Below are 25288 nucleotides of genomic sequence, written 5' to 3' on the forward strand. Positions count from 1 at the left end.
AAAAAAAAAAAAGTGTCCGTGAATAAAATGGAGTCAGGTACTACCAATTTGGTATTTGCTTCCCTTCTCAGAGCGTTTCTCTGGGCCTCAAGCTCTGAAGAGACCAAGGATTTCCAGGCTAGTCACGAGATCTACAAAAAGATCTATTAAAGTTCAGGTGCATCTGGTACTGACCTGAGGGCGTCCAGATCTGAAGGTCATTGAGAGTTGTTAATGGCCACCATGATATGGGCGGAAGTGTAAGATAATCCCAGATGTCATGTTTTCAAAGTTCTCATGGGAGGTGCAAGGTATTATAAATAGTCAAATGCAATTTATACTTTCATAGAAAGCTTAAACTACTTGTTACAGGAAAGTAAGGGGCAATCGGGGATCATGAAGGAAGTGGCTTCTTAGAGTTGCCATTTCAGGGTTTATAGGCCTGTAGCCATTAGAGAACTATGATGGATCACAAAACATGGTCTTGAGACCTGCAGGATCAGCAGATTCTCAAGCACCACCCCCGAACTACTGAATTTCAGAAACTCTAGGAGTGGGCCCCAGTAATCAATGTTTTAACAAGCCCCATAGATGATTCCAGTGCACACTAAAGTCTGAGAACCATTGGTTTAAAACAAGCTTTAGGGCTTCCCTGGTGGCACAGTGGTTGAGAGTCTGCCTGCCGATGTAGGGGACACGGGTTCGTGCCCTGGTCCGGGAAGATCCCGCATGCCGCGGCGCGGCTGGGCCCGTGAGCCATGGCCGCTGAGCCTGCGCGTCCGGAGCACTCCGCAACGGGAAAGGCCACAGCAGTGAGAGGCCCACCTACCACAAAAAAAACAAAAAACAAAGAAAACAAAACAAGCTTTAAATGCCCCCTGAAAAACCTTGAATAGTGTTTAGAGACTATTAATGAATTCATGGAGGAAACTGAATTATTTCTATAACATAGGCCTACTTCTTTTAAACATATAAAGCTGTCTTAGATCTTCTAACTTATGGTTAAATGAAAGGAAGAGGATTATTTATTTGCCTTTACTTCTTTGGATTTTGGAGCGTGCTGTCTTGATAAAGTACAATGTCTCCAGAGTAGCTCAATAGTCCTGTGGATGTGGTGAGGATAAACGTAGAAAAAAAACAGAAAAATGCTCCATCTTAATATTAATCTAAGGAACACAAATTAAAATAATAACGGGATGCCACTTGTCAACTAACAAACAGGCCAAGATCAAGCAGAATAATGTGTTTCATTGAGCAGGCTATGGGGGAAATTTTTTTAAAAAAATACACTCCTAGTGGAAACACAAAGTACCATAATCTTTCTGGCAATACAAATCAGAAGACTTAAAAATGTGTGGACCTTTGACTAAGCAATTCCACTTCTAGGAATATATCTTAGAAATAATTAATGATATGTGCAATAATGTATTATAAAGATGCTAAGGTATATTTATAATAATTAAAAACAATTTAAATTTCATCAGCACAGGACTGTATAAAAGAAATGGCTCATATGATAGAACATAATAAAAATCAAGCTATACAAGATTTTTCCAGTTTTCAAAAGGAAGGTTTATTTAACAAGTTTCACTTAGTACAATACATCTAATGGAAATCACAATACAAGGAAAGATTTAAACCAAAGCCTCAGAATTTCATACAAACGACATGACCAAACTCCTAAGTATTGGTATTACATCTCAAAATTGTCCCAGAGCGTTTTTTTTTAAAAAAAGTAAAAGTGTACACTCACGTGCCTTATAGGATATTAAACCGAAAAGCTAGAATTAACAAACATGCCAAATGTTTTCACTTTAAATCGTAGACACAGCTCCTATATTTGAGTTTTACAGAAAAGCATGTTTCTCAACATGCATCCAAAGTTTTCAGTGTATTGTGGTATAAGAGCAACATTTAACATAAGTGAAATTGCTTTAACCTAAATACGCTTACTGCTTAGGTACACTCCTACAACATAACTAACTTGAGGAAAGCTGAAAGTTGTTTTAACAGTTATGGTCAATACTGAACTTTGTTATTACATCCTAGGTGAATGTTTCAGTGTTCAAAATTACTGAGCTTGAAGTTTTAAAACAATCTTGACTTCCACTTTACAGTAAGCATGAATCACAAGCCTGTAATGCAAAACCGTTAAACTTAATTTTTGTTTGTTTTCTTAAAAAAAAAGGAGAAAGCAAAAGGAAGAAAGGAAGGAAGGAAGGAAGAAAGAAAGGAAGGAAGAAAGAAAGAAAGAAAGAAAGAGGGAGGGAGGGAGGGAGGGAGGGAGGAAAAAGAAAAGGAAGCTAGCTGACCAAGAGTGATCAGAATCAACGATATTTCCCATCTACCAATCATACTGGATATGCCTGACATCATTCCTATTCTAGTCAACTCCCATAAATGCACGGCTGTTATTTGTTGCTGTTTAGTACTCCTTCTCTAAGCGAGGTTTGATTGATAGTCACTGGAGTTTTCCTGCAGAACTTGGTCATATCCACTCATACTGCTCTGACCACCATAACCACCTCCGTAACCACCACTCAGCTGCTGGCTAGCAGGACCTCCGTAACTAGACTGGTTGGATATGCCCATCCCTCCCATCATTTGGCTACCATAAGCACCACCACTTGCCCCTGCTGTAGAATTCAAAAAGAGCTCTACGTAGCTGTGATCATAAGCACCCCCACTTGTGCCTGCGGTAGAATTCAAGAAGAGCTCCACGTATCTGTGTTGCATGTTAGCTTTGTCTTTTGCCATAGCTGCCACAGCATCTTCATGAGTAGCAAATTCAACATCTGCCTCACCAGTAACTCTGCCATCGGGTCCAATTTCAATGTGTACTCTCATGGGGTTAAGAGGTGAGAAAAAATTGTAAATATCATTCTCAGTGGCTCTGTAAGGTAATCCCCTCATGTGTACACAGTGCCCTGTGGTGCTCTGAAAACTGGACCCACCATCTCCATATCTATGATCAGACATTCCTGAAAAACAGTAATTGAGGTCTCTTCCAAATCTATCAGACCCAAAGCCATACCCATCATTATAGCCACCATAGTCATCATAGCCTCCATACCCTCCACCATAGGCACCCCGCCTCATCCTTTCAAACCCAGCCCCTCTGCCAATGCTATTATACCCCCTGCCAGCCCCTGGCCTATCATAGGGACCCGGCCGCTGCATAGCCATGAGCTTTCGAGGGGGATCGTAGTGGGTTCGCACTTCAGCTCGGCTACTCTTGAAGATTTCAATGTACCTGTGCCCTATTCTTTCCTTGTGTTTCTTTAAGGCCTTTTCAGCTATCTCCTGTGAAGCAAACTGCACAAAGGCCTCCCCTGTGCTCCGCCCCTGAAAGTCCACCGGCAGTGTCATCCCATTTGGCACAATTTCCAACCCAGAAAAGAACTGAACAATCTCTTCCTTGCTACAGCCAAATGGGAGTCCTCTAAGCCGGACGAAGCCATCATTGGCAGTATCAGGACTATTTGGACCTGTATGCTTCAACACCCAATCCATTTCAACACTGTTGGACTTGAACACTTCAACGTATCTGTGTCCCATGGTTTCTCTGTCCTTCTTCAGAGCCAATTTCACTTCATCTTCGGACTCAAGTTCGACAAACGCTTCACCACTTGGTCTGCCTTCTCTGGTGTAGATGAAACGAATACCTGATGTGCCATTTTGGATTTTGCAATCGGAGAAGAAGCGCATCACTTCATCAGCTGAGCAGGACCAGGGCAGGCCCCTGACCTTCACCACGAACCCCTCCCTGCCTTCTGTGCTCAGCATCATGGTGACTGTTGGGCTCTTGCTGGCAGGCTCGGTTCAGTGTAATTTCGGTGTAGCTGAAAAAAAATTAAGACTAATTGTCATGGAAAAATGTTCACAATACAGTAAGAGAAAAAACCAAACTATTAACAGAAAGCTCAATTACGCTGATAGCTTTTTTGTAAGGCATCTGTATAAACAAAAAGACTTCACCAAATTTCTAAGTCATTCATTCAACAACTATTTATTTGATACTTATTATGTGCTGGATACCATTAATGGTGGCTATTTCTGGACGGTGAGATTATGGGAGCTTTCTGTTTCAGAGAATGTTTTCTTTGGCCATTTCTGTATGTTCTAAGTTTTCCACGTTGATCATATATAAACACATAGTCAGAAAAGATATACAAAAGATGAAAAGATATACAAAGTGAATGGCAAGTGGAAGACGTCAAGAAAGATGGTTATATCTGATTACATAAAAATGAAAAACTTCGTTACATCAAAAGATTAAACATAAAAGACAAACAATACACTTCAGAAGATACCTACAACAAATACTATCCTCATTATATTAAAAAACTCATACAAATTAATAAAATCACGGAAATATTAAGGCCAAAGAGGTAAGTGGAAAAAAGACATTATAGAGCATTCACACCTTCATTTTACATTTTTCAGTTGCCAGGTCCAGTACTTGGCTCTGGCATACAAGGTTCAATAAGCCCAGAAAGGGCTTATGGTCCTACAGAGGCACTGTACATCTTTACTAAAGACAAAAAGGGCAAATAAACATTATCCCTGCTATGACATAATTCTGTGCAGGGTGAAAGGGTGTTATAAAGCAGGGACTGGTTGGTCAATTCTATCAGTATAGAATGGTTAAATGAAAGGACTACCTGGTTCAGGGATCTCCAAATTCTTAAAATTATGATGGAGCATAAAATAGAAGGAGGCAAGGCAAGAGATAAGGCTGACTAGGTAGAGATCGATCCAGGAGTTCTTTTGAGACAGACAAAGGCTAAGGACATTTTAAGGGTTTTAAACAGGGGACTGAGGGGAGAAAAGTGAGGAGAGGGAAGTGAAGGGAGGAAAAAGAAGGAAAGTGAGGGGAGGAGAGTGAAGTAATCAGAACCTTTCAGAAAGATCACCATGGCAACAGTGTGGCAGTCACAGAGGGGATTGGGGTGACACTAGCAAGAGCAGTTAGAACTCTGTCTCTTAGAGATATGTTAAGGGATTCACCTAAGGCAACAGCAGTTTAAAAAAAGGGGGGAGGAAAGATATGATCTACACATTCAAAGCAGTGGACTCTGTGGGACTTGGTTAACAGATTAAATATACCAGCAATACAGATGTGAAGATACAGGAGAAGAGTCTGGGAAATGTTCAAACCTCATCAGTCATCAGAAATACAAGTTAAAACCAGAATTAACTGCCATTTTTCACCCATCAACATAGTGAAGTTAAGCAGGGAGGATAAGTCAATACTGATATTCAGGGTTCACAAACTAATATACTCCCAGAGGAGTGAAAGTTCATACAGTATCTCTGGAAAGCAATTTGGAAATATGTATCACACCTTTTGATACAGTAAACCCACTTCCGGTTATGTGCCCTAAGGAGAGGATCTGAAATTCAGACAAAGATTTATGGAGCTATATATTCTTTGAAAGGTATTTTACTAAGAAAGATAAAATATTACACACTTTAAAAATTATAAAACTAATAACATGAGAAATTACTTATGCTATAATCTTAAGTGACCCAAGATCATAACTGTTTTATAATCTCAACTATGAAAAAGATATATGTTCACATATCCTTTGATCATGCTAGAATTCCTTCCATGAACCTGGTCAACAGAAATACTCACAAATGTTCACTGCCACACTGTTAGCAATGGCAGAAAATTAGAAACCTAATTATCCATCAATAGGGGGATGGCTGAGTGAATTATATTTTATCCTTAAAACAGAATGCTGTGCAGCTGTTTAAAAAAAAATCTGCCCTGACCTAGGAAGATTTCCAAAATATATTAAATGAAGGAACATGTGGAGTATGATCCTGCTTATTTTAAAATATAAGCAGGCACATATATATGTATGCAAATTCACAGAAGTTCTGGAAGCATTTAAGTTGTTTTCTGAGAAAATGAACACTGGCAGGTAGGAAGAGTGTAGTGGAATTTCACTGTTTATCCTATATACTTCTAAATAGTTTAATTTTTAAAAGTCACTGTAATTGGAATTAAAAAGACAATGTTACAAAAGTACATGCATGGGGAATATGTCACATGTTAATAGTGGCTACTCTAGGTGGTAGGTTTATAGCTTTCTCAACTTTCTTTTTCAATTTTTTGTGCATTCTTAATTTTCTAGAGTAATCACTTTTATTTCAGCAAAAAAATAACAGAAAACAAATTTAAATGTTTACTTTTCTGGGATTTAGTATAGCAAATTTGATAAAATTTTCAAATTTTGTATGTGCATGGCTTATCTGACATGGTCTGGGAACACTGGGCCTCTTGGAAAGAAAGTACAAAGTGTACTAACTGCCCTAAAACTACACTGAGGATTCAAGTCAACATTCACTAATTGCCTATTATGTACCTAGAACACTGCACGTGCAGTGATAACAGTCTTCCTATAGACCTTTTTAGGTCTGAGTGACAGATTAACGCCCTGGTTTTTGCTTGCCTTATCTCTTGGACGACCCATCCCATTTAATGTCCCTGCAGCCCTCTAGGCCTTAACATCCCCTCTGTGGTGGCAGGGAGGTTCTGCTTCATCACTGTGTCTCCTGGGAAGGCCACGAGGACTCTGTTGCCTGAAGTAGGAACCAGGATTCCATTTGTGAGTTAAGAATTTGTGCATTTATGTGTGTGTTATATACAGATGTTTTACAGACCAAAATGCTGAGTAGTTATCTCCGAGTGATGAATTACGTGTATTTTTAAAAATTTATAGCATACTATTATTTTTCCAAAGTCCAAAATTGAACACGTAGATTGTTATAAGCCGAAAAATAAACGTTATTTAAATATTTAATTCAGTAAAAAAAATTCATTGGGCGCCTCGGTCAGGCACGCAGCATTTGCCTAGATGTGCCTCCCCCTACAGACAGACAGACAGACAGACAATCAGGCACTGGAGACTGGGTGCCTGAATGGACGGACCAGCATTCAGGCCACTGGACTCAAGATCTGTTTTTCCTAATCCAGGGACGTGGTTTTCAAATGCTTTCCAGCTTACGGTTTCTCTTAAGGGTCCTTTGAGACCCGCCCAGACAGATAGATATACAAAAAACACAGACACAGTCACGAGCGTCCACCATTTCCCCACCAGGCGCAGCAAAGGCGGCTTCCCGGCACTGAGATGGGGGCAGGGGGGTGCGGGGGAGGGGAAAGCAGGGAACGAAAAAGGCGGAGGCGGCCCGCGGACCCCGCTTTGGTCTGCATCATCACCACCCCCGGGTCCCCGTTTCCCACCCACACACCAACCTCTAACGATACCGGATAATTTTCCTCTTTCTTCCCTCAAACGGCTTATAGCGAGACGGTAGACGACGACCAGAACTACTTCTGCTCACGTAAGCGTTTGGTCACGTGAGGATCTACGTCATGTGAGATCTGGGTCACGTGAGCACCGCTCGGCTCTAACTCGGGATTATTAAAGTGCCGCACTTCCTTCTGGTACGAAAATAGGGCGGGTCGATATCCAGAAAGAGAGAGAGTGGTTGGTGGCGTCGCGTCTTCTATGACTGGTCATTGGTCCGCCTCTGGTGATAACCGTCCCAGTTGCCGGAGAAACAGTCGGGTCAGGGCTTAATAACTCACCGGTGATTGGTGATGAGGACGAAAGCGGGTTCCCTGGGCCGCCTCTGCCTTTTTAGCTCTTAAGGTTAAATTTAAAAGCCCAGGTGACTCGTGGAAATCTGTGCTGCATGATGACAGCGACGGTGAAGCTGGTGAGCAGAGTCCGGCGGCTGGGCTGCGTGCTGGCCTTTTGCTTCCTGGCCCTGTTTCTCTGGGGGCTCCCTGGGGCCCGGGCCCTCGACAACGGCTTGGCGATGACCCCTACCATGGGCTGGCTGCACTGGGAGCGCTTCATGTGCAACGTGAACTGCCAAGAAGAGCCGGATTCCTGTGTCAGGTATCAGCGATATTGGGTACCCGCTTCCCTTCGTCTTTCCGTGTATTTGTCTGGCTGTGTTTGGAGGGGTGGAGGGTCTCAGCGAAAAAATTTGAGCCCGAGGGAGAGCTCCCCTGTTGCTGCTGCTTTTTTATCCCCAGCAGACTGCCCTGGATGGGGACTAGTCCTAAATTCTCTCCATGTGACCCCTCTTGGCGTGGGAGTCCGGCCAGCGACCTCTGCTTCTCCACCTCTCTCTGCTTGATCATCCAACTAAGGACTTTCTCCATTTACCATCCAGTTCCGTTCAGACCCTTATTGAGAGCTGCTGCTCTGTCTCTGCCGGGTACTAGCAGTGAGGACAGCTGTGGTGAGTAGGAGAGACAGAGGACTAAGACGAGTGCCGTTTCTTCCCCTTTTGGGGTCACGGGTTCCTTGGCTGTAACTGGAGGGAATTTAGAGTGACCACGGAGTCTCTGAGATCTCCCCACCCCGTAGCCCTTGGGTATGGCATGTGCTTGGAAGGTTGAAGTGGAGGATCTTTATCTGTGGAAGGTGGATAAGACAGGTATTGATCCTTTCTGACCCACACATCCCTCGTCTGTAAATTGGGAAAACAACTCATCTCAGGGAACGACTCTGAGGTTAGGTAAAATAGTTCTTATCTCACACAGGTTGGCTTTCAATTAGATAACCCATTTAAAGGACAAAGTACAATGCAGTACCAGACTCCTCAATTAGGCATATAGAAGAAATGTTCTTAACCTGGAATCCATGGGAAAATTAATGCAAATCTGCAAATATGAGTATGTATGTTTTTCTGAAGAGAGGATCTTGAGCTTTGTTCACATTCTCAAAGGGATCCGTGACCTAGAAACAGTTAAGAATCACTGATAGATATTGTTTAAAACATAATAAAGACACCCTTGTTGCAAAGGCCCCTCTGTAAGCAGCGGTCATGGTAACATCCCAGTGGCCATAAGTTATTCCTATGAATGTCTTTACAGATGAAGTCAGGATGTTGGTCAAACATGACAATTAATTGGCTTGCTAAGTTTCAGACTAAATCCATCCATCGTGACCCTGGGGTAAATTATGGCCATCACATATTTCTTTTTTTGTCTCTTCCTTTTTTCCTAAGTGGTGGTTGTCTTATTTTTGTATCTGATTGTATAATTAATGCATGATCATGGCAAAAATTGTAGATGGTAAAGAAGAGTATAATAAAAATAAAGATTCCCCTCATTCCACCACCCAGAAATAATCATGGTTAAAATGTTAATATATGACCTTTCAATTTTTTTCTATGTAAATAAAAACAGATTTCTTTTAAAGTGATTTTCAATAAAAATGAGATCACGTTTATGTTGTGAGCAGTTAACCACAAGACTGAAGTCTACCTGCCTGGGTTCAAATTCTAGCTTATTATTACTTAGCCAGGTGATCTTGGGCAAACTAAGTACCCTTTCTAAATTAAAGAGTGAGTGCCTGGCACAGAATAAGAGCTTTAAAAGTTAAATTGACTCTTTGCATGGTTTCTTTTCTGCAATTTGTTAGTTCCCTATTTTCCATCTGGTATGTTTGGGGTTCTTTTTGTTTGTTTACGTTTTGGTTTTTCTTTGTTTTTGGTCTATCATATGTTGTGAATACAGTGGTTCTTCTTTTTTTTTTTAAGCCACGCTGCACGGCTTGTGGGATCTTAGTTCCCTGACCAGGGATTGAACCTGGGCCCTCAGCAGTGAAAGTGTGGAGTCCTAACCACTGGACCACCAGGGAATTCCCAATACAGTGGTTCTTGCTGTATTTTGGTTTTGATATTTATGTGTCAAACATCAGGTTTTTCCTTTATTATTTCTGGCTCTGGCATCATGCAGAGAAGGTTCTTTCCTACCTGAAGATAACATAGTCATGTATATTTTGTACTAGTATTTTTATGTGTTTTTAAAGTATTTAAATCTTTAATCCATCTGGACTTTATTCTCCTGTAAGCAGTACTACATTTAATATATACTAAATTTCATGGTATCAAATGGCTGGAAGGATCTCTTTCTGAACTTTCTCTTTGATTCCATTGATCTGTGTATTCTAATGCTAATGGTACTACACTAGCTTCATTTACATTTTGTAGACTGTTCACCTGTTTAATCTTTGAGGTGAACTTTTTGAGTCATGTTGCGAAGTTCCTTAAAAAGTCCTTTGGGGATTTGTCCAGAGTTTTATTAAATGTCTAGAAGTGTATAGGGAGAATTTACCTTTTTTTTAGTATTGAGTTTTCCTATTCAAGAGTAAAAGAATGTCTCTCCATTTATCCAAATAATTTGGGAACATCATAGTTTTATTCAGATGAGCCCTGCACATAATTTTAAAATTACCTCTAGGTATTTTAGGTTTTATCTGTTGCTTTTTTGGTTTCTCTTGTGAATGGTGTCTTTTTCTCCGAATAGGTCATTGCTGATATCTAAAGAAGCTGTTGATTATGTTAACTTTGTAGTTTTACTTTAGTAAACTGTCTTCTTAATTCTAATAGCCTTTTCAATTTCATGTATTTCTCATTCCTCTTTTAATTGTTTGGCGTTCTTAGGGTAGAGGGGAAAGGAGTGAGAAGAAAAAGGGCCTAGTCCAGTTTACCTTGCATTGGTTGTGATTACTGCCAAATTATTACTGGGTTGAAAAATAAATTGCAAAACCCCAAGATGCTTAACAAATAGGAGTACCCAAGCATTTGTTTAATGAATTGTAATGATTCTTGGAATTTCTCTTTCAGTGAGAAGCTCTTTCTGCAGATAGCTGAGATCATGGCCTCAGATGGCTGGAAGGATGTAGGCTATGAGTACCTCTGCATTGATGACTGTTGGATGGCTCCCGAAAGAGATTCAGAAGGCAGACTTCAGGCAGACCCTAAACGCTTTCCTGGTGGGATCCGCCGCCTCGCTAATTATGTGAGTTTATAGATAATTCTTTTTCATTCAGGAGACTATAAGCACTTCTGTACCTAAGCTTGCTCAGAAACACTTAGAAAGTAAAATAGCTGCTGTTATCCAAACAATGGATTCTAAGGCTAATCAGGTGGAATTTTCATCCCATCAGCAGATCTATGTTTTGCAATAGTTCTTGAGGCCCATCTTGAAGGAGTTCTCCTTTTGTGGAAACAGGTGAATTCTCTAGGAGGAAAAAGGAACTTGGTTCTTGACATGTGTGCATGTATTTCCATATAAGCTTTGAGCAGCTATCACAGTGGTACTATAAACTAGAGTTTTAGAAGATAGAAGGGATATATTCTGGAGATTGTTAAAGAGTAATAGAGCTGGACACTAGTTAAAGGTAGTGAAGAGTGATACTGAGTACAATTCAGTACTACTGCAATGGGGGGAAGAGCCAAGCTCAGTCCCAAATACACCAAAGAGGAGTGGGGTTTTATAGCCAACGAGCAGATTGTGGGGGTCAGTGGATGGAAAATTACTAAGATGAGACATCAGGAGGAGGGGAATTCTTGCTAAAGGCAGGCTGAGGACTTGGACATCAAGGGTGGGGCATAAGGAATTTGATCAGATATCAAAAGGTGGGGAGATGACTTCACAGGATTCTTGCTAAAACTGGACACGGAAGACCGAGGTAGAGGCCTACGTGAGAAGAGGTTTCAGAGGGGCCTAAGGTTTGGTTAAGGAGAGTCTTTGTCCAGATAAATCTATCATTGACCTGAAAAGGTAACTTTTAAGATCCCATCAGAGCCCGCACACCACAACAAAGAGTAGCCCCTGCTCGCCACAACTAGAGAAAGCCCACGCACAGCAACAAAGACCCAACACAGCCAAAAATAAATAAATTTATAACAAAAAAAGATCCCATCAGAGGAAGATTAGAGCAACTGAAAACGTTCCCTTCAGTTCTATGCTATAGTTACATGTATAGTTTGAACTCAGCAGAATTGGAGACTTTGCTCTTTATCTTCCAACAAACTCATCTGGATAATTTTGGGGGTTTTGGGATGGGGGCAAAGCCCCCCAGTACCTGGTGAAGTGTACTGGTCTCTGCCTCCAGCCTGGAGTGGTTCTCTCTACTTCATGATTGCCCTTCTACTGAGGTGACTCTTTTCTCTCATTTCAGGTCCATAGCAAAGGACTGAAGCTAGGGATTTATGCAGATGTTGGAAATAAAACCTGTGCAGGCTTCCCTGGGAGTTTTGGATACTATGACATTGATGCCAAGACCTTTGCTGACTGGGGAGTAGATCTGCTAAAATTTGACGGTTGTTACTGTGACAGTATAAAACATTTGGCAGATGGTATGTTTCATTCAAAAGATTTATTAGTTAGCCATGAGCAAAGGGCAGAACTTTGAGGCCAAGGTAGCTGAGCATCCAAAGTACTAATCCTCACGTTGGAAATACCCAGTCACAATACTGGAAATAATTATTCTCAATGTGCCAGAGCTCCTGCCTCTTCTCTTCTTGCAGTTTGTCCATGCATTTGTTCATTCACGCATGTAAAATCCACATGTGCCTAACCACAGCTAATACCATGCACTTTTAATTCAAGAGGGCTCTGAGTTAATTACAAATAGTAATTGTAACTCTCCATCCATCACTTGGAAAAGCATCCAGAATGTCAAACAGTCACAGAGAGAGGAGCATCTTCATTCCTGCCTCTCCTCAATATATGCACCATCCCACACTGTCTCCTTGGAACAATCCCAGCAGTCTGTGCAGTACTACGCACAGTGTAAGCACAGAGCAGTCACCTGTCTCTGCTGCTGGTTTAAAATATAAACATGGCCCTTCCAGGCAGCCTCTTTTAAAAATATACAGCCCCAGCTGGAAATTCCCTTCTTTCCCTTATTTTACACATTGTTTTCTCATACAGGTTATAAGCACATGTCCTTGGCCCTGAACAGGACTGGCAGAAGCATTGTGTACTCCTGTGAGTGGCCCCTTTATATGTGGCCCATTTTTAAGGTGAGCTAGTGAGCACAGAATCCAATAGAGCCTTGCTGATTTTCAGAACTCAAGAACAAAGGAGACGAAGGTCCCTGTCAAAGCCCAACCTTACTTAACACTCTCATCCTACCATCTCTCCCAGGATCCACCCACTTCTCACCATCCCCACTGCTATAATTGGAGACTAAGCTACCATCAATTGGGAAGCCAGTCATCTTTGATTCTTCCTTTTGTCTCTCGGTTCCCAACCTATCCACCAGCAATCCTCTTAGTACTATCTACAAACTATATCCTGAATCAGCCCACTTCATTATCATGTTAACCTATTCAGTTTCCTTCTAAGGGCTTAGCACTATATGGAATTATTTGTTGATTTGCCTATTGTCTGTCTCCTCCATTAGAATGTAAGCTCCAGGAGGGCAGGGACCTTGTCTGACTTTATCACTGTATCCCTACCATATGGTAAGTGTTGAATAATTATTTATGGAATGAATCCCTGTTGTCTCCTTCTAATCTCTGCAAAATTCTCTCACCTCTTTCTCAACATCTTAAACCTCAGATATCCCACCTGCCTATCTACAAACTTTTATTCATTCCTTCAACAAATTATATGCCTAGGATTCAAATTGCCTTATCATATGCTTGCTAAGTCCTGTGTAATTTGCAGGTTTTACTTATTAAAATCATTTTAGTTTTTTTTATTGAAGTATAGTTGATTTACAATATTATATTAGGAGATCGTTGTATTTATTTCTGATTATAAAAGGAAATACATGTTCATTTTGGAAAAGTTTGAAAATACAGTGAAGTGTGACAAAAATTAAAATCTTCCATAATCCCAGTACAGTAGTCCCCCCATCCATGGTTTTGCTTTCTGCAGTTTCAGTTACCCACAGTCAACTGCAATCTGAAAATATTAAATGGAAAATTCCACAAATAAACAATTCATAAGTTTTAAATTGCACACCATTCTGAGTAGCATGATAAAATCTCGCACCATCCCACTCCATCCTGCCTGGGACGTGAATCATCCTTTTGTCCAGCGTATGCATGCTGTGTACGCTACCCACTGGTTAATACCTGTATAGGAAAAAATGTAGTATATATACAGTTTGGTACTATCCGCGGTTTCAGGCAACCACTGGGAGTCTTGGAATGTATCTCCCGCAGATAAGGGGGGACTACTGTACCTAGTTACCGTTTGGTAAATTTCCAGCAAGAACAGTGTTAAAGCCATTTTAAGTAAGATTTTAAGTTATATAGCCTACTTCTGAAGCAAACTTCTTACAACGAAATTCCATTATAATAAGGATTTAGCTCTCCTCATGGAGACCTTTAATCTGTAAACTAAAGAGGCTACGAGAGCCTTTTTTAAACATGATTGTTTTCCTATCACAAGAATATTAGTAGAAAGTAAACAGAGGAGTTATCTCTGTTTTCACAGCCCAATTACACAGAAATCCGAGAGTACTGCAATCACTGGAGAAATTTTGCTGATGTTTATGATTCTTGGCAAAGTATAAGGAGTATCTTGGACTGGACAACTTCTAACCAGGAGAGCATTGTTCCTGTCGCAGGACCAGGAGGTTGGAATGATCCAGATATGGTAAGAAACTGAGCCCTCCTGTTCAAGCTCCTGCAGTGGACCTGTTTCCTACTTGACACTCAAGATAAATCAGAAGGGAGAAGTTCCTGGGAGCAGGCTTTATGTGAGAGTACTCAGAGCAGGGTGCCCTGGAAGGTGACTTGTCTGTATGTCTAGGCAACTTTAAGAATGTTTTGTCTTATCTCACTTGAATTCTTTTTTTAAAAATCTATTTATTATTTATTTGGTTGAGCCAGGTCTTAGTTGCAGCAGGTGGGCTCCTTAGTTGCGGCTTGCAGGCTCCTTAGTTGTGGCAGGCTGGCTCCTTAGTTGTGACATGCATATGGGATCTAGTTCCCTAACAAGGGATCGAACCCAGGCCCCCGGCATTGGGAGTGTGGAGTCTTAACCACTGTGCCACCAGGGAAGTCCCTCACTTGAATTCTTCATTCTTTGTCCCAGTTGGTGATTGGCAACTTTGGCCTCAGCCGGGATCAGCAAATAACTCAGATGGCCCTCTGGGCTATCATGGCAGCTCCATTACTCATGTCCAATGACCTCCGACACATCTGCCTTGAAGCCAAAGCCCTTCTTCAGGATAAGGATGTAATTGCCATCAACCAGGACCCCTTGGGCAAGCAGGGGTACCGGCTTAGAAAGGTACAGTAAATAATGTTCTATGGGACAAACTAGGAATTGGCCAGGAACATCTTCTCCTGCCTTTTAGTTTACAATTTATCCAAATGTTTATTTGGGGTGTGTATTTTTTTATAAAGTTATTTAATTAATTAATTTATTTTTGGCTGCTTTGGTTCTTTGTTGCTGTGCGTGGCTTTCTCTATTTGCGGCGAGCGGGGGTTACTCTTCGGTGCAGTGTGTGGGCTTCTCATTTTAGTGGCTTCTCTTGTTGTGGAACACGAGCTCTAGGCACGTGGGCTTCAGTAGTTGTGGCACGCGGGCTCAGTAGTTGTGGCTCACGGGCTCTAGAGCTCAGGCTCAGTAGTTGTGGCACATGGGCTTAGTTGCTCCATGGCATGTAGGATCTTCCCGGGCCAGGGCTCGAACCCGTGTCCCCTGCATTGGCAGGCAGATTCTTAACCACTACGCTACCAGGGAAGCCTGGGGTGTGTATTTTAAGATGGTTTAATATCCAAGTACCAAGTCTGTCTTGCACCTAAATCTGTTACATTGGAGGATCTGCACTGATCTTTTGAGAATGTTTTTTTTAATCTTGATATCATAATCAGTAATGAGGCTCCCTTGTGCTAATTTTTCCTAGAAGTGCTCGATAGTTCTGATTATAAGACTTAATGCCACAACTAACAAGGCAGCTTATTGCTAGTTACCAAGCTATCACACCTATTTTCTTGGCTTACTTTTCAGGAGGACAACTTTGAGGTGTGGGAACGCCCTCTCTCTAACTTAGCCTGGGCTGTGGCTATGGTAAACCTGCAGGAGATTGGTGGACCTCGTTCTTACACCATCTCTGTTACTTCCCTGGGTCAAGGACTGGCCTGTAATCCTGACTGTCTGATCACGCAGCTCCTCCCTGTGAAGAGGAAGCTTGGGTTTTATGAATGGACTTCAAGTTTAAAAACTCAAGTAAATCCCACAGGTACTGTTTTGCTTAGGCTAGAAAGAGCAAGCTAGACTGCATTAAAATGCTTCCTTTAAAATGTATTATTTTGTTGCCAAAGTGACTACCCCACTTTTGTCCACCTTCAGCTGTTCTTATTTCTTTGAGTAAAAGTTTCTACACTTGAGCTTTTTTGTTGTTGTTGCTGTACGCGGGCCTCTCACTGCTGTGGCCTCTCCCGTTGCCGAGCACAGGCTACACTTGAGCTTTGTGATGATTACCACTTCTAAAGCTATCTGGAGAACATTTTTGGGGAAAAGCCTTTGAACCTAATGTAAACTGCTGAGAAAATAATAGCTTAATAATATAATAAGTAAAATAATAATTTACAGACATACCTCATGTCATTGCACTTCACAAATACTGTGGGGTTTTTTTGGTTTTGGGGTTTTTTTACAAATTGAAGGTTTGTGGCAACCCTGCGTGTATCACAAGTCTGTTTGGCCCTATTTTTCCAACAGCATTTGTTCATTTTGTCTCTGTGTCACATTTTGGTAATTCCTGCAATATTTCAAACTTTTTCATTATTATTATATTTATCATGGTGATTGCAATGTTACTACTGCAAAAAAAAATTGTTTCTCTGAAGGCTTAGATGATGGCTAGCAATAAAGTATTTTTAAATTAATGTGTATACATTGTTTTTTTTAGACATAATGCTATCGCAAACTTTAATAGATTACAGTATAGTTTGAACATAAGTTTTATATGCAAAAACCAAAAATTTGGTGACTACCTTTATTGGAACCAAACCCGCAATATCTGTTGCCTGTATTGGAACTATGTGCCAGGCACTATTCTAGACGCATATGGTGTAGTGACTCATTTTTATCCTCCCAACAACCCTGATGTAGGTATTTATTCACTGTAAATTACAGCCAGGATTTAAACCCAGGCTTTTAACCCTTACACTGCCACCTACTGAGGTATTAATAATTGGATGGCACTAATTATCTTGGCCTAAAGATAAAAACTACTTCCTCAGTTGAAGGGCAAAAGAATACCCCAACAGGAATAACCTTCATAAATGGACAACTTAGAGGCAACCCAACAGACATTACTGAATTTTTATGGAAGAATCTTGCCAAGAAACATACCACCTAGGTTTCCAAATCCAAGTTGTTTGCAGTCTAGATCCAACAAATGCAATTGGCTTACTTTCACCAACAATAGTTGATACATTATGACCTAAAATACTGAACCTCTGGCCAGAAGACCCCCTCCACTTTAAGATGAATTGCCTTATCTCTTGAGGTTCCATGATGAAGCAATGAACTTCAAACTGGCATATGGAGGAATGAGTTACTGAGGCAATTTCCAGATACTCTAATTCCTTGCTTTTCCTCCAATTGGTTTACCTGAGGACCAACCTGCAGTCAGTGCTTCAGGCCTGCTCCTTCCCCACCTCCCCTTGTACTATCACCCTTCTCCCACATAAGCAAAAAAGGGTGTATTCATCTCACCCATCCAGAATGCAGGACAGTACAAAAGCTAACAGGGCACAAAAGGCCCACTCAAAATACAAAGTGCATGTTGTTGTAACAATCCCTTTGCCTGTCAGGTGATTACCAATTATTTTCAATAAAATTGGAGGGCTAAGCATTGTCAGTTAATAAAAATTGGAATAGAATTGGTAAATCCAGACAATTCAACCACAGAAACTTGGAAGAAAACTGCTCTCATTGAGATGTGCTTCCAGTCACCAAAATGTGTAGCTTATTTGCTTCACATCCAGAGTTTTGCAGCACAAGAATGAAGCATACAATAGCATACAAAGAGGATTCCAACTATTAGGCATTTTACAAAATGGACAGTTATCCCCCATAGGTTCCATGGGGGAATTTCACTGGAAATTCTATCCTTTGCAATTATTTCAACATGATGAAAATAATTTATATCTACTTTAAAATGTGAGGAAGTATATAAAAATGCTTAGGGGGCATGAAAATAAGTCTAATGACATATATAATATAGTATGCTATGCCTAGAGAACCGGGTTGAAATTCCTCATACAGTGACTTTAGTAGTAAACATTATTTGAGACAAATTATTTCACTCCTGGTGAACCTCATGTTCACTATGGATGTAATTGTTACTGATCTCATTCTATTTGCCCTGAATTCAGGTCTCTACTTATGTCCCATGATAACCAATAACAGCCTTTGCTTTTTAACAAAAGGAATCCCATGAAGTCCCAAGTGATTAAAGTGCAAATTAGACCATCATAGCATCTGATGTGAGTTCAACCAGTCAGATTCAACCCTTAATAAGTATCTAGAACCATCAAGCATAAATTTCCCAAGGAGAATTTTATTGATGGCACTAGTTAATTTCCCTTCCAAAAAAATAAACAATTGAAACTAAACGAAGTAAACAATCTCAAATGTTTATTGCTTTCATAACAAAACAAAATATGAAGCTCAAAACTGGATCACTTGGCCCTGTAACAGAACAGGAAGAAAAATGGTGAGTTTTTGTATTTTGCATAGAACCTTTACTCCATCAAGAACAGCGTCTATTCCTAAAGGGATCACCATCCTTTATTAAGGCCAGTCTTCTCATTCTCCCCTTCCTACTCATGTCAAAACCAACACCAAAATACTTTGAGCTATGGATCTAGTTTAGTTATTTTCAGAGGATTGCCCCTGATCTTGACGCCACAAAAATGAGTAGGCAGAAATGTTCACCTCTCTCAACATAATAAAGCCATAGAGAAAATATTGCACCTTCCACCCCATAATTATCTACCTTTCTCTTCTTATCTCCTCCCAGCTCAAAATGCTTGCATCTCTTAATAGCCAGCATTCTCTTAGATCTGCAGTTCGGCTCAACACATTCAAGCCTCAGCACAATCTTCTTTGTAGTTTTAGCCTGGAAAATAAAATTAAGTCAAAGCCTTCATAAATCACTACAGAAAATCTTTCTTCAAAAATATGACTGTTGGGTCAAGTACTACTTAAGGCAAAGCTCTGCAAAGTTTAAGAGTTGTGACAATCTGTTTTCAGCTATAGGGAGAAAACAGAAATGTGAAAATCAGTGTATTTAAGAGAAAATGGTGGCAGATTATCTAATTGAAATCAAGTTCTCCATTCATATCAAACATCCTAGAGGGCTTCTTATCAAATAGGCATTCATCACACCACCCTGGCCTTTCAGCTCTACGTAGTTAAGTATTCCACACACCCAAAAATGGGTCAACTGAGTCCATGCAACTATGAAATAAACACAACTTTCACAACCCATTTAAATAAGAGTTAATAAATACTACTTAATATCTATTCTCCAGAGACTACCCACAATTACATCTAGGTTTTATGTGCATTCAACTGTATTATTTAACTCCCCACAAATACTCAACTTCTAAAGCCTGCTCCTGTAGTTAGAATTCTATTCTTTAAAGTTCTCAAAAGAGCAGAAACCTAAGTACAATGTCCCTATCTCCTAAACAAGTTACCCAAATGTGAAAAGGCATATCACCACCTAGTGATCAAACCATTTATTGCACCTAAATGACCACTAAAATCACTCCTGAATACTTTCTGTAACCAGGCTGAATGAGGACCTAAGTGCCAAAAGAAATGCTATGTTCGTGGGAAGGCTATGCTCCAAGCACTGTATACTTTAGGGGGTAGACAAATCACCTGAGGTAGAACAGAAACTCAGAAATTCAGCCTGAGACCAACAGGGAATTCAGGAAGCCAGTGGAAGACCTAAATAGCTATTTTAAAGAGCTTTAAGACTTCATGAGTTAGGTAGCAGACTGACTGTAGACTTATGAACTGAGAAGCAAAATAAGAGAACAATTCTTACTGCAAGCATGAGCTAAGGATTCGTTAGGACATGGCAACGGATAAGGAAGAGGGTGAAGAAAAGGATTTACGGGTGTCCTCAAACTTCAGTCCTGAGGAAGGCAGGGCACATTCCTTGATGTTTGCCTCTTCAAAAAGAGGACAAAAAAATATAAAACAATGAGGCAGTGCAGTATTGTAGACTGGAGTGAGACCCGGATTGCACTTCCAGCTCCACTGCCTACTAGATGTATGTCTCTGCAGGTAACTAAGATAACTTCACTGAAACTATGAAAACACATACCTATGTTGTAGAGATGTGTGGGCTAAAAACAAATGGGAAGTCTCTGCCACAGTAAGTGGGAAGCATATCAAACAGTGACCACTACAAACCTTTTTCCGGAAAATCGGCTTAGTCTGCCCACCATAGCCACTCTGCTTCCTGTCATAACGCCGCTTTCCTAGGAGAATGAAAATTATTTGTCAGGGTTTATCAAACATAACAAATCACAACCGACAAGTGGAAGTCTTCTCAGCGGTTTTATCTTGGGCTTTCCAGCAGAAATATCAATGCCCAAGTGGGGAAGGGAGGGAGGACTGGGCTCGTGTATTATATAACACAAATGCCGCATTAAAACCAAATCACGTATGCCCATCTTACCCTGGGCATACAGAGAATCCTTGCCCTTCTTGTACTGTGTCACTTTGTGGGGTTGGTGCTTGCCGCACTTCTTACAGAAAGTCCGGCGGGTTTTAGGAACGTTCACCTAGTAAATAAACCGTTCAGAAAGCGCAGTGTTATCAGACCAGCCGCACAAACCACCCGACCCGACCCAGCTAAAGCTAAGGCATCCCACGAGGACTAAACTCTCAAACTCGCTAACACACAACGCTGACTGGAAGGTGGTCCGGCCCCATGTGCTACAAATACAGCGGCCTCCGCCGAGCCCAAACTAAAACGAGAACATATTCACTTTACCGCTGGCTAATTCTACCTCTTTGACCCCATCACTTCAGTTCCTGGCCCCGAAGCCCGGCCCCTTTGGGCTCGACCGCGGCAACACTGAGTTTCTTTGGTACAACGAGTCCACGTAGGAGCCTGGACGCATCCCGGGAAGGAACCATCGACCGGGAAGTAAAGATTAAACTGGATGTTGCCTGGCCGCCACCCCAAGCTCCTACCATATTTGCGAGAGCGCTATCGGCACGGAAAGAGAGAGGCCTGGCCGGAAACGGAAGTATATAGGAGGTTTCTGGTCGCGCTTCCTCATGGGAGTCGGTGGGAACGACCATAGAGTTTAAGGCTCTGTGCGCCGCGCCCTCTGGCGGCTGAGAGGACTCGATTCAGGATCGCGGGCGCAGGCTCAAGGAAGGGCTCCGGCTGAGGCTGATCCACTCTCTTCAACTTCCACCCGCCTCCCTCCAGCTTTGCAACTTTTCCTCACTTCATCACTTTTGGTGGATACTGCTGCGTAGCACCGTTAAGTGAAGGAAGCAGTGCTCTTCCCAGACCATCTGGCCTCCGTGTGCCTCCCGAGGGAAGCCAGGACTAGGGTCGATCAAGTGGAGGAGCCCTCCACCTCCATATCCCATTCCCGTTCTACTTCAAGGACACTGGGAACAACATCTTTCATAGTGAACTGCTGGTTCACTGAAGGCTTGGAGGGAGCCAGTGCTCTAGTTTATCTATCACATGGCTAGTTGTTGCATTCCACAGATGTTTATTGAATGCCTATTCTGTGTTGGCCACTGTTCTAGGGGAGGGACACAGTAATCAAATAATCAATGTCATAAATGTATAATTACAGACTAAATACTTTGTCAGAAAGGAACAGTGCTCAGCATTAAACAGCCCCCTTTTGTTGAGGGAGCAAGTTGGCTGACCTAGGTTCTGAAAAGTGAGGATGAAATTGTTCAGCTCCAACAATAGCAATAACCAGGCCAAAAGATAGGAAGTATCCAGCATTTCTTCACTTCCCTGCATACCTGGCAGAAGGCATGTGCTAGGTTTCAAGAGAGTCCAGCAGAGAAAGACTGCAGGGTACTGAGCATTTTAAATGAATTGTCCCATAAAATTCTCACAGTAATTCTAAGAGGTAGGTGATACTATTATTCCCATTTTACAGATGAGGAAATTGAGGCCATAGGGTGTTAAACGATTTGCCCAATGCTGCTAGTATTTAGTGGAGTCAGGATACAAACACGGGTGATCTGACTCCAGAGCTTGGGTTCCTTTACCATTATATGACATGATTGTGTGGCCTGGTAATTATAATAGCTAACAATTATTGAACAATTATTATATGCCAGGTATTTTCCTAACTACCTTACATACTACCTCTTTTAATCCTAACAACCCAAGTGGTATGTACATTTATTAGTGTTTAACAGGCGAGAAAACTGAGGCATGAGAGGCCTTAAATTCACTTACCCAAAGTCACACCAGTGGTTATTTTGTGGAGCTGGAATTTGATCCCAGGTAGTTTAACACCACAGCCTTGCACTTAGCCACAAATCACACAAGGGAAGCAGGAGCATCTGCAGGGTTGAGGATGATAAGGAGTCAGAATTGGGCAAGGACTCAGGAGGAGGTGTCAGTGGATTAGGGCTAAGGAACCATGACAACTTGGGGTCTCCTGCTTGCATAACCCTCCAGAAACACCCATAGGTTCAGAACTGACTCTCTGATCAGCTCTATTTTGTTGGACGGTCTCTGGGAATGAGATAATAAAAACATTACCACTGCCTGCTACATTTCCTAAAAGTTTCTTTGCCAAACAGCCAGGCTGTAGGCTCAGACCATTTCCTTCTTCTCTCCAGGCTGTTACACCGTCTTACTGGGCTTTGAGGAGTTTCTAGAGGTTTTTGATGTTAGTAACATGGAAATATGAAGACAGTGAACATGGCCCCTCTTAGTCTAATCAACCTTAGTTCTTTCTATCACACCTTTATGTGACATGGCTTTGGTTTAGATTCCTTCACCAATCCTGGTCTCTGGTTTGGACATGCTCCTGCTTATTGATTTCCCCTAAGATGAGGAACTCAGAATTGAACACAGGACTCTACATGTGGCCTGGCCTCGCAGAGTAAGTGGTTGTTCACTTTCCTATGTCTAGATATTGGCACTATTTGGGTGCAGTCCTTCCATCACCTGGACAAGTCTGTGAGGAGAGTGCACATGGGCAGAGGGTGAAGACTCGCCTAGTTTTACTTTCCCCTCTCCCTTGTCCTGCTCTCCCTTGTCTAGATCCCCCATCAACGCCGAGTCTCCACCCCCAGAAGGACCTTGAGAAGGAACAGGGCATGTGACAACAAGTAGCATCTGACTGATGAAAAAGGGAGGGAAGGCAAATGTCTGTGACCAACTCTCAGGCAGGCCACTGGAGCAGCTATTCAGAGGTGACTAGTGAAAGGATATAAATTGTCAATAAAATAGAGAGATCATACAACACTTGCTGCCCCTTTATCTTGTGTGGACGTGAGGATTAACTAGTCTACTATCCTACAAAATACTTTAAAAAATATATCCTGTTCCCTTAAAAATTCTGATGGACTTCTTCTAGTGGGATTTATGATCTGTTCCTACATACAGCGCCTGGGGCAAGTAAATATGGCAGTGGCTGATGTGTCAAGATGGGCAAGCAGATCAGTCACCAGGGGCTCTGTGGCCATCCTGGTCTACATCCAGTACTGTCTGCATTTCCTAGGAGAGTCCTCTGGGAGAAGATCGCTGCTAGAACATAGGCTAGGAGGTGGCTGATGAAACATTTAGGTTTCAAGTAACACACCTAGTCTAGTTTATTATTTTACAAGGTTAAAGAGAAAGTTGTAAATTAAGAGTGAATCCTTGAGGCCGAATCTAAAATGGAGAAAATCAACATCCACAGAAAACGGGAAGGACACAAGTCAGTATGTGGGCTTACGTTCGGACATTTTTATCTGTAGAAAAAATGCTTTCTTAGAAAATGACTCAGCAGGGGGAAGTCTTGTCTCTACCTCTGTCAGGATCTGTACTTTGGGGTCCCTTCGTGAACACTCTCCATCCTTCACTAGCAAGTTCAACCGTGTGGCCTTGAGTCTCTGCCGTAGAGGATATGAGAAGCTAAAGACGCCCTTCCTCGCCAGTCCCTTTGTTTTGTCTCCACATGTTTGCATTTCTCCTCTTTTCTGTAAGTCTCCACTGTCCTTTAGGGATGCTAGCCCTTTACCTTGGGGAGATCGGCCTGAGGACATGTCTGCTCAACCCAGCCCAGTCTAGAGTCTCAGTGGCCCCAGTAATGTTGAGGAGGGTTCTTTCAGAGCAGACTCAAGAAGTCCCAAGCAAATGAAGGGCGGGGACAGCTGGGGCGGGGAGTGGAATAGGGACAGCAGCAGGGAACCAGATACCATGCTGCTGAGAAGAAGAAAAAAAAGACATTGGTTTAAGTCAGGAAACAAAAAAAGGGAACTGAGTGGCTGTGAAAGGGTGGGGTTTGCTCAGACTGTCCTTCCTCTCTGGACTGTAAGAATATGTCTCCAGGGCCAGTGTCTTCTGAGATCGAGTCCCACCTTCAAAGTCCTGGCATCTCAATGCATCCGGGAAGCTACCTGCATTAAAGTCAGGACTGAGGTGGGTCTGGGGCATGGCAAGGGCTGGGCAGCAGCAGCAAGTACCTTTCGTGGGACCTTGGGACCCTTGAAGGCCAGATAGAAAGCGTGGCTGGTGCCATGTAGTCTGCTGGAGGAGGAGGCTGACAGAGGGTGGGAGTGTCATCAGCACAAGGCCCTGACAGTCTCTTCAGATGATCAGAAGGGGCTGGAAGGGTCCTCTCTGAGGAGGTTGTGGGGGGAACTAGAAGAGAAAAAAGCGCTATGAGGTGACCATCTGAACAGGTAGCAGATGTTGGAAAGAGGCACCTCTGCACAATTTGGCAGAAAAGTAAGATTTATTGCCGGTGGCAAAATAAGCCAGGATAAAAATAAGCCCTTTGGTCAAATATTGCCGGAAGACCCAAAATGGATATGTGTGTCAATGAGACCCTTAGAAGAAGGAATTTTTAAGAGGCAGATTGTCTGAGAAAATGGTCAAAGCTCACATGCTACAATAGGCTTTTGAGCTCTGTAAGCTAAGGAAAGGCGAAACCAGGGTGTAAAGCCTCAGGCTGCATCGAGCCAACATTGCTGGGATCAGAGCTGGCTTGTTGGAAGGACTGTGTACGCCAACCTCGTGGTAACAGTGGGTAAGAGGCTGGGCCAGAAAAAAGCAGCTTCAGCCTCAGCCCAGACAGTGTGGCCAACCCCTGAGGTCGCGGGGAAGCTTTTTCCTATTACCATTGCCTGCCATGTGCACGGCTCTCTTTTCTCTAGGCTTCATCATTTTCTTCTCTCCTTTGCTCTCCTCTCCTCCTCTCTATCCTCCTCCTTCCTCTACCTGTATCCCCTCTTCTTTATCCCCTCCTTTATTTTGTTCATTACCATCCCTGAAACAGA

General features: G+C 42.1%; 4 protein-coding genes and 1 non-coding gene across 7 annotated transcripts in view; 2 read left to right on the top strand and 3 right to left on the bottom strand.

Moving 5' to 3' along the window:
• Positions 1 to 1533: 1533 nt before the first annotated feature.
• HNRNPH2 (heterogeneous nuclear ribonucleoprotein H2) lies at positions 1534 to 7404 on the bottom strand. Of its 2 annotated transcripts, none has more exons than XM_030840562.2 (2): positions 7247 to 7404; positions 1534 to 3821 (listed from the first exon to the last, which is right to left on the bottom strand). In XM_030840562.2, the coding sequence occupies exon 2, from the start codon at positions 3766 to 3768 to the stop codon at positions 2419 to 2421; it is 1350 nt and encodes a 449-aa protein (XP_030696422.1). In that variant the 5' UTR covers positions 3769 to 3821; positions 7247 to 7404; the 3' UTR covers positions 1534 to 2418. The 2 variants fall into 2 exon arrangements, with proteins under 2 accessions (XP_030696422.1, XP_030696424.1); XM_030840564.2 differs by having other exon boundaries at positions 7259 to 7389.
• An 18-nt stretch (positions 7405 to 7422) lies between these two features.
• Positions 7423 to 16659, top strand: GLA (galactosidase alpha). Of its 2 annotated transcripts, none has more exons than XM_030840565.3 (7): positions 7423 to 7898; positions 10642 to 10816; positions 11982 to 12159; positions 12737 to 12828; positions 14255 to 14416; positions 14858 to 15055; positions 15779 to 16659. In XM_030840565.3, the coding sequence occupies exons 1-7, from the start codon at positions 7690 to 7692 to the stop codon at positions 16043 to 16045; spliced, it is 1281 nt and encodes a 426-aa protein (XP_030696425.1). In that variant the 5' UTR covers positions 7423 to 7689; the 3' UTR covers positions 16046 to 16659. The 2 variants fall into 2 exon arrangements, with proteins under 2 accessions (XP_030696425.1, XP_069900775.1); XM_070044674.1 differs by lacking the exon at positions 7423 to 7898 and adding an exon at positions 8145 to 8247.
• Positions 9581 to 9653, bottom strand: TRNAE-UUC (transfer RNA glutamic acid (anticodon UUC)). Its single transcript has one exon. It is a non-coding gene; the product is annotated as a tRNA-Glu (tRNA).
• A 1737-nt stretch (positions 16660 to 18396) lies between the features above and the next one.
• RPL36A (ribosomal protein L36a) lies at positions 18397 to 21112 on the bottom strand. Its single transcript, XM_030840566.1, has 5 exons — positions 21002 to 21112; positions 20481 to 20586; positions 20213 to 20280; positions 18780 to 18902; positions 18397 to 18472 (listed from the first exon to the last, which is right to left on the bottom strand). Exons 1-5 carry the CDS (start codon positions 21110 to 21112, stop codon positions 18452 to 18454), a joined length of 429 nt encoding a protein of 142 aa, XP_030696426.1. The 3' UTR covers positions 18397 to 18451.
• Positions 21113 to 24304: 3192 nt separating this feature from the next.
• Positions 24305 to 25288, top strand: part of BTK (Bruton tyrosine kinase) — a 28283-nt gene continuing 27299 nt past the window's right edge. Inside the window, exon 1 of the mRNA XM_030840497.2 lies at positions 24305 to 24428. The gene's annotated coding sequence lies outside the window, so the exon portion shown is untranslated. The remainder of the gene's footprint in view (positions 24429 to 25288) is intronic.

The sequence above is a fragment of the Globicephala melas genome, chromosome X (assembly GCF_963455315.2).
Source record: "Globicephala melas chromosome X, mGloMel1.2, whole genome shotgun sequence".
Lineage (NCBI taxonomy): Eukaryota > Metazoa > Chordata > Mammalia > Artiodactyla > Delphinidae > Globicephala > Globicephala melas.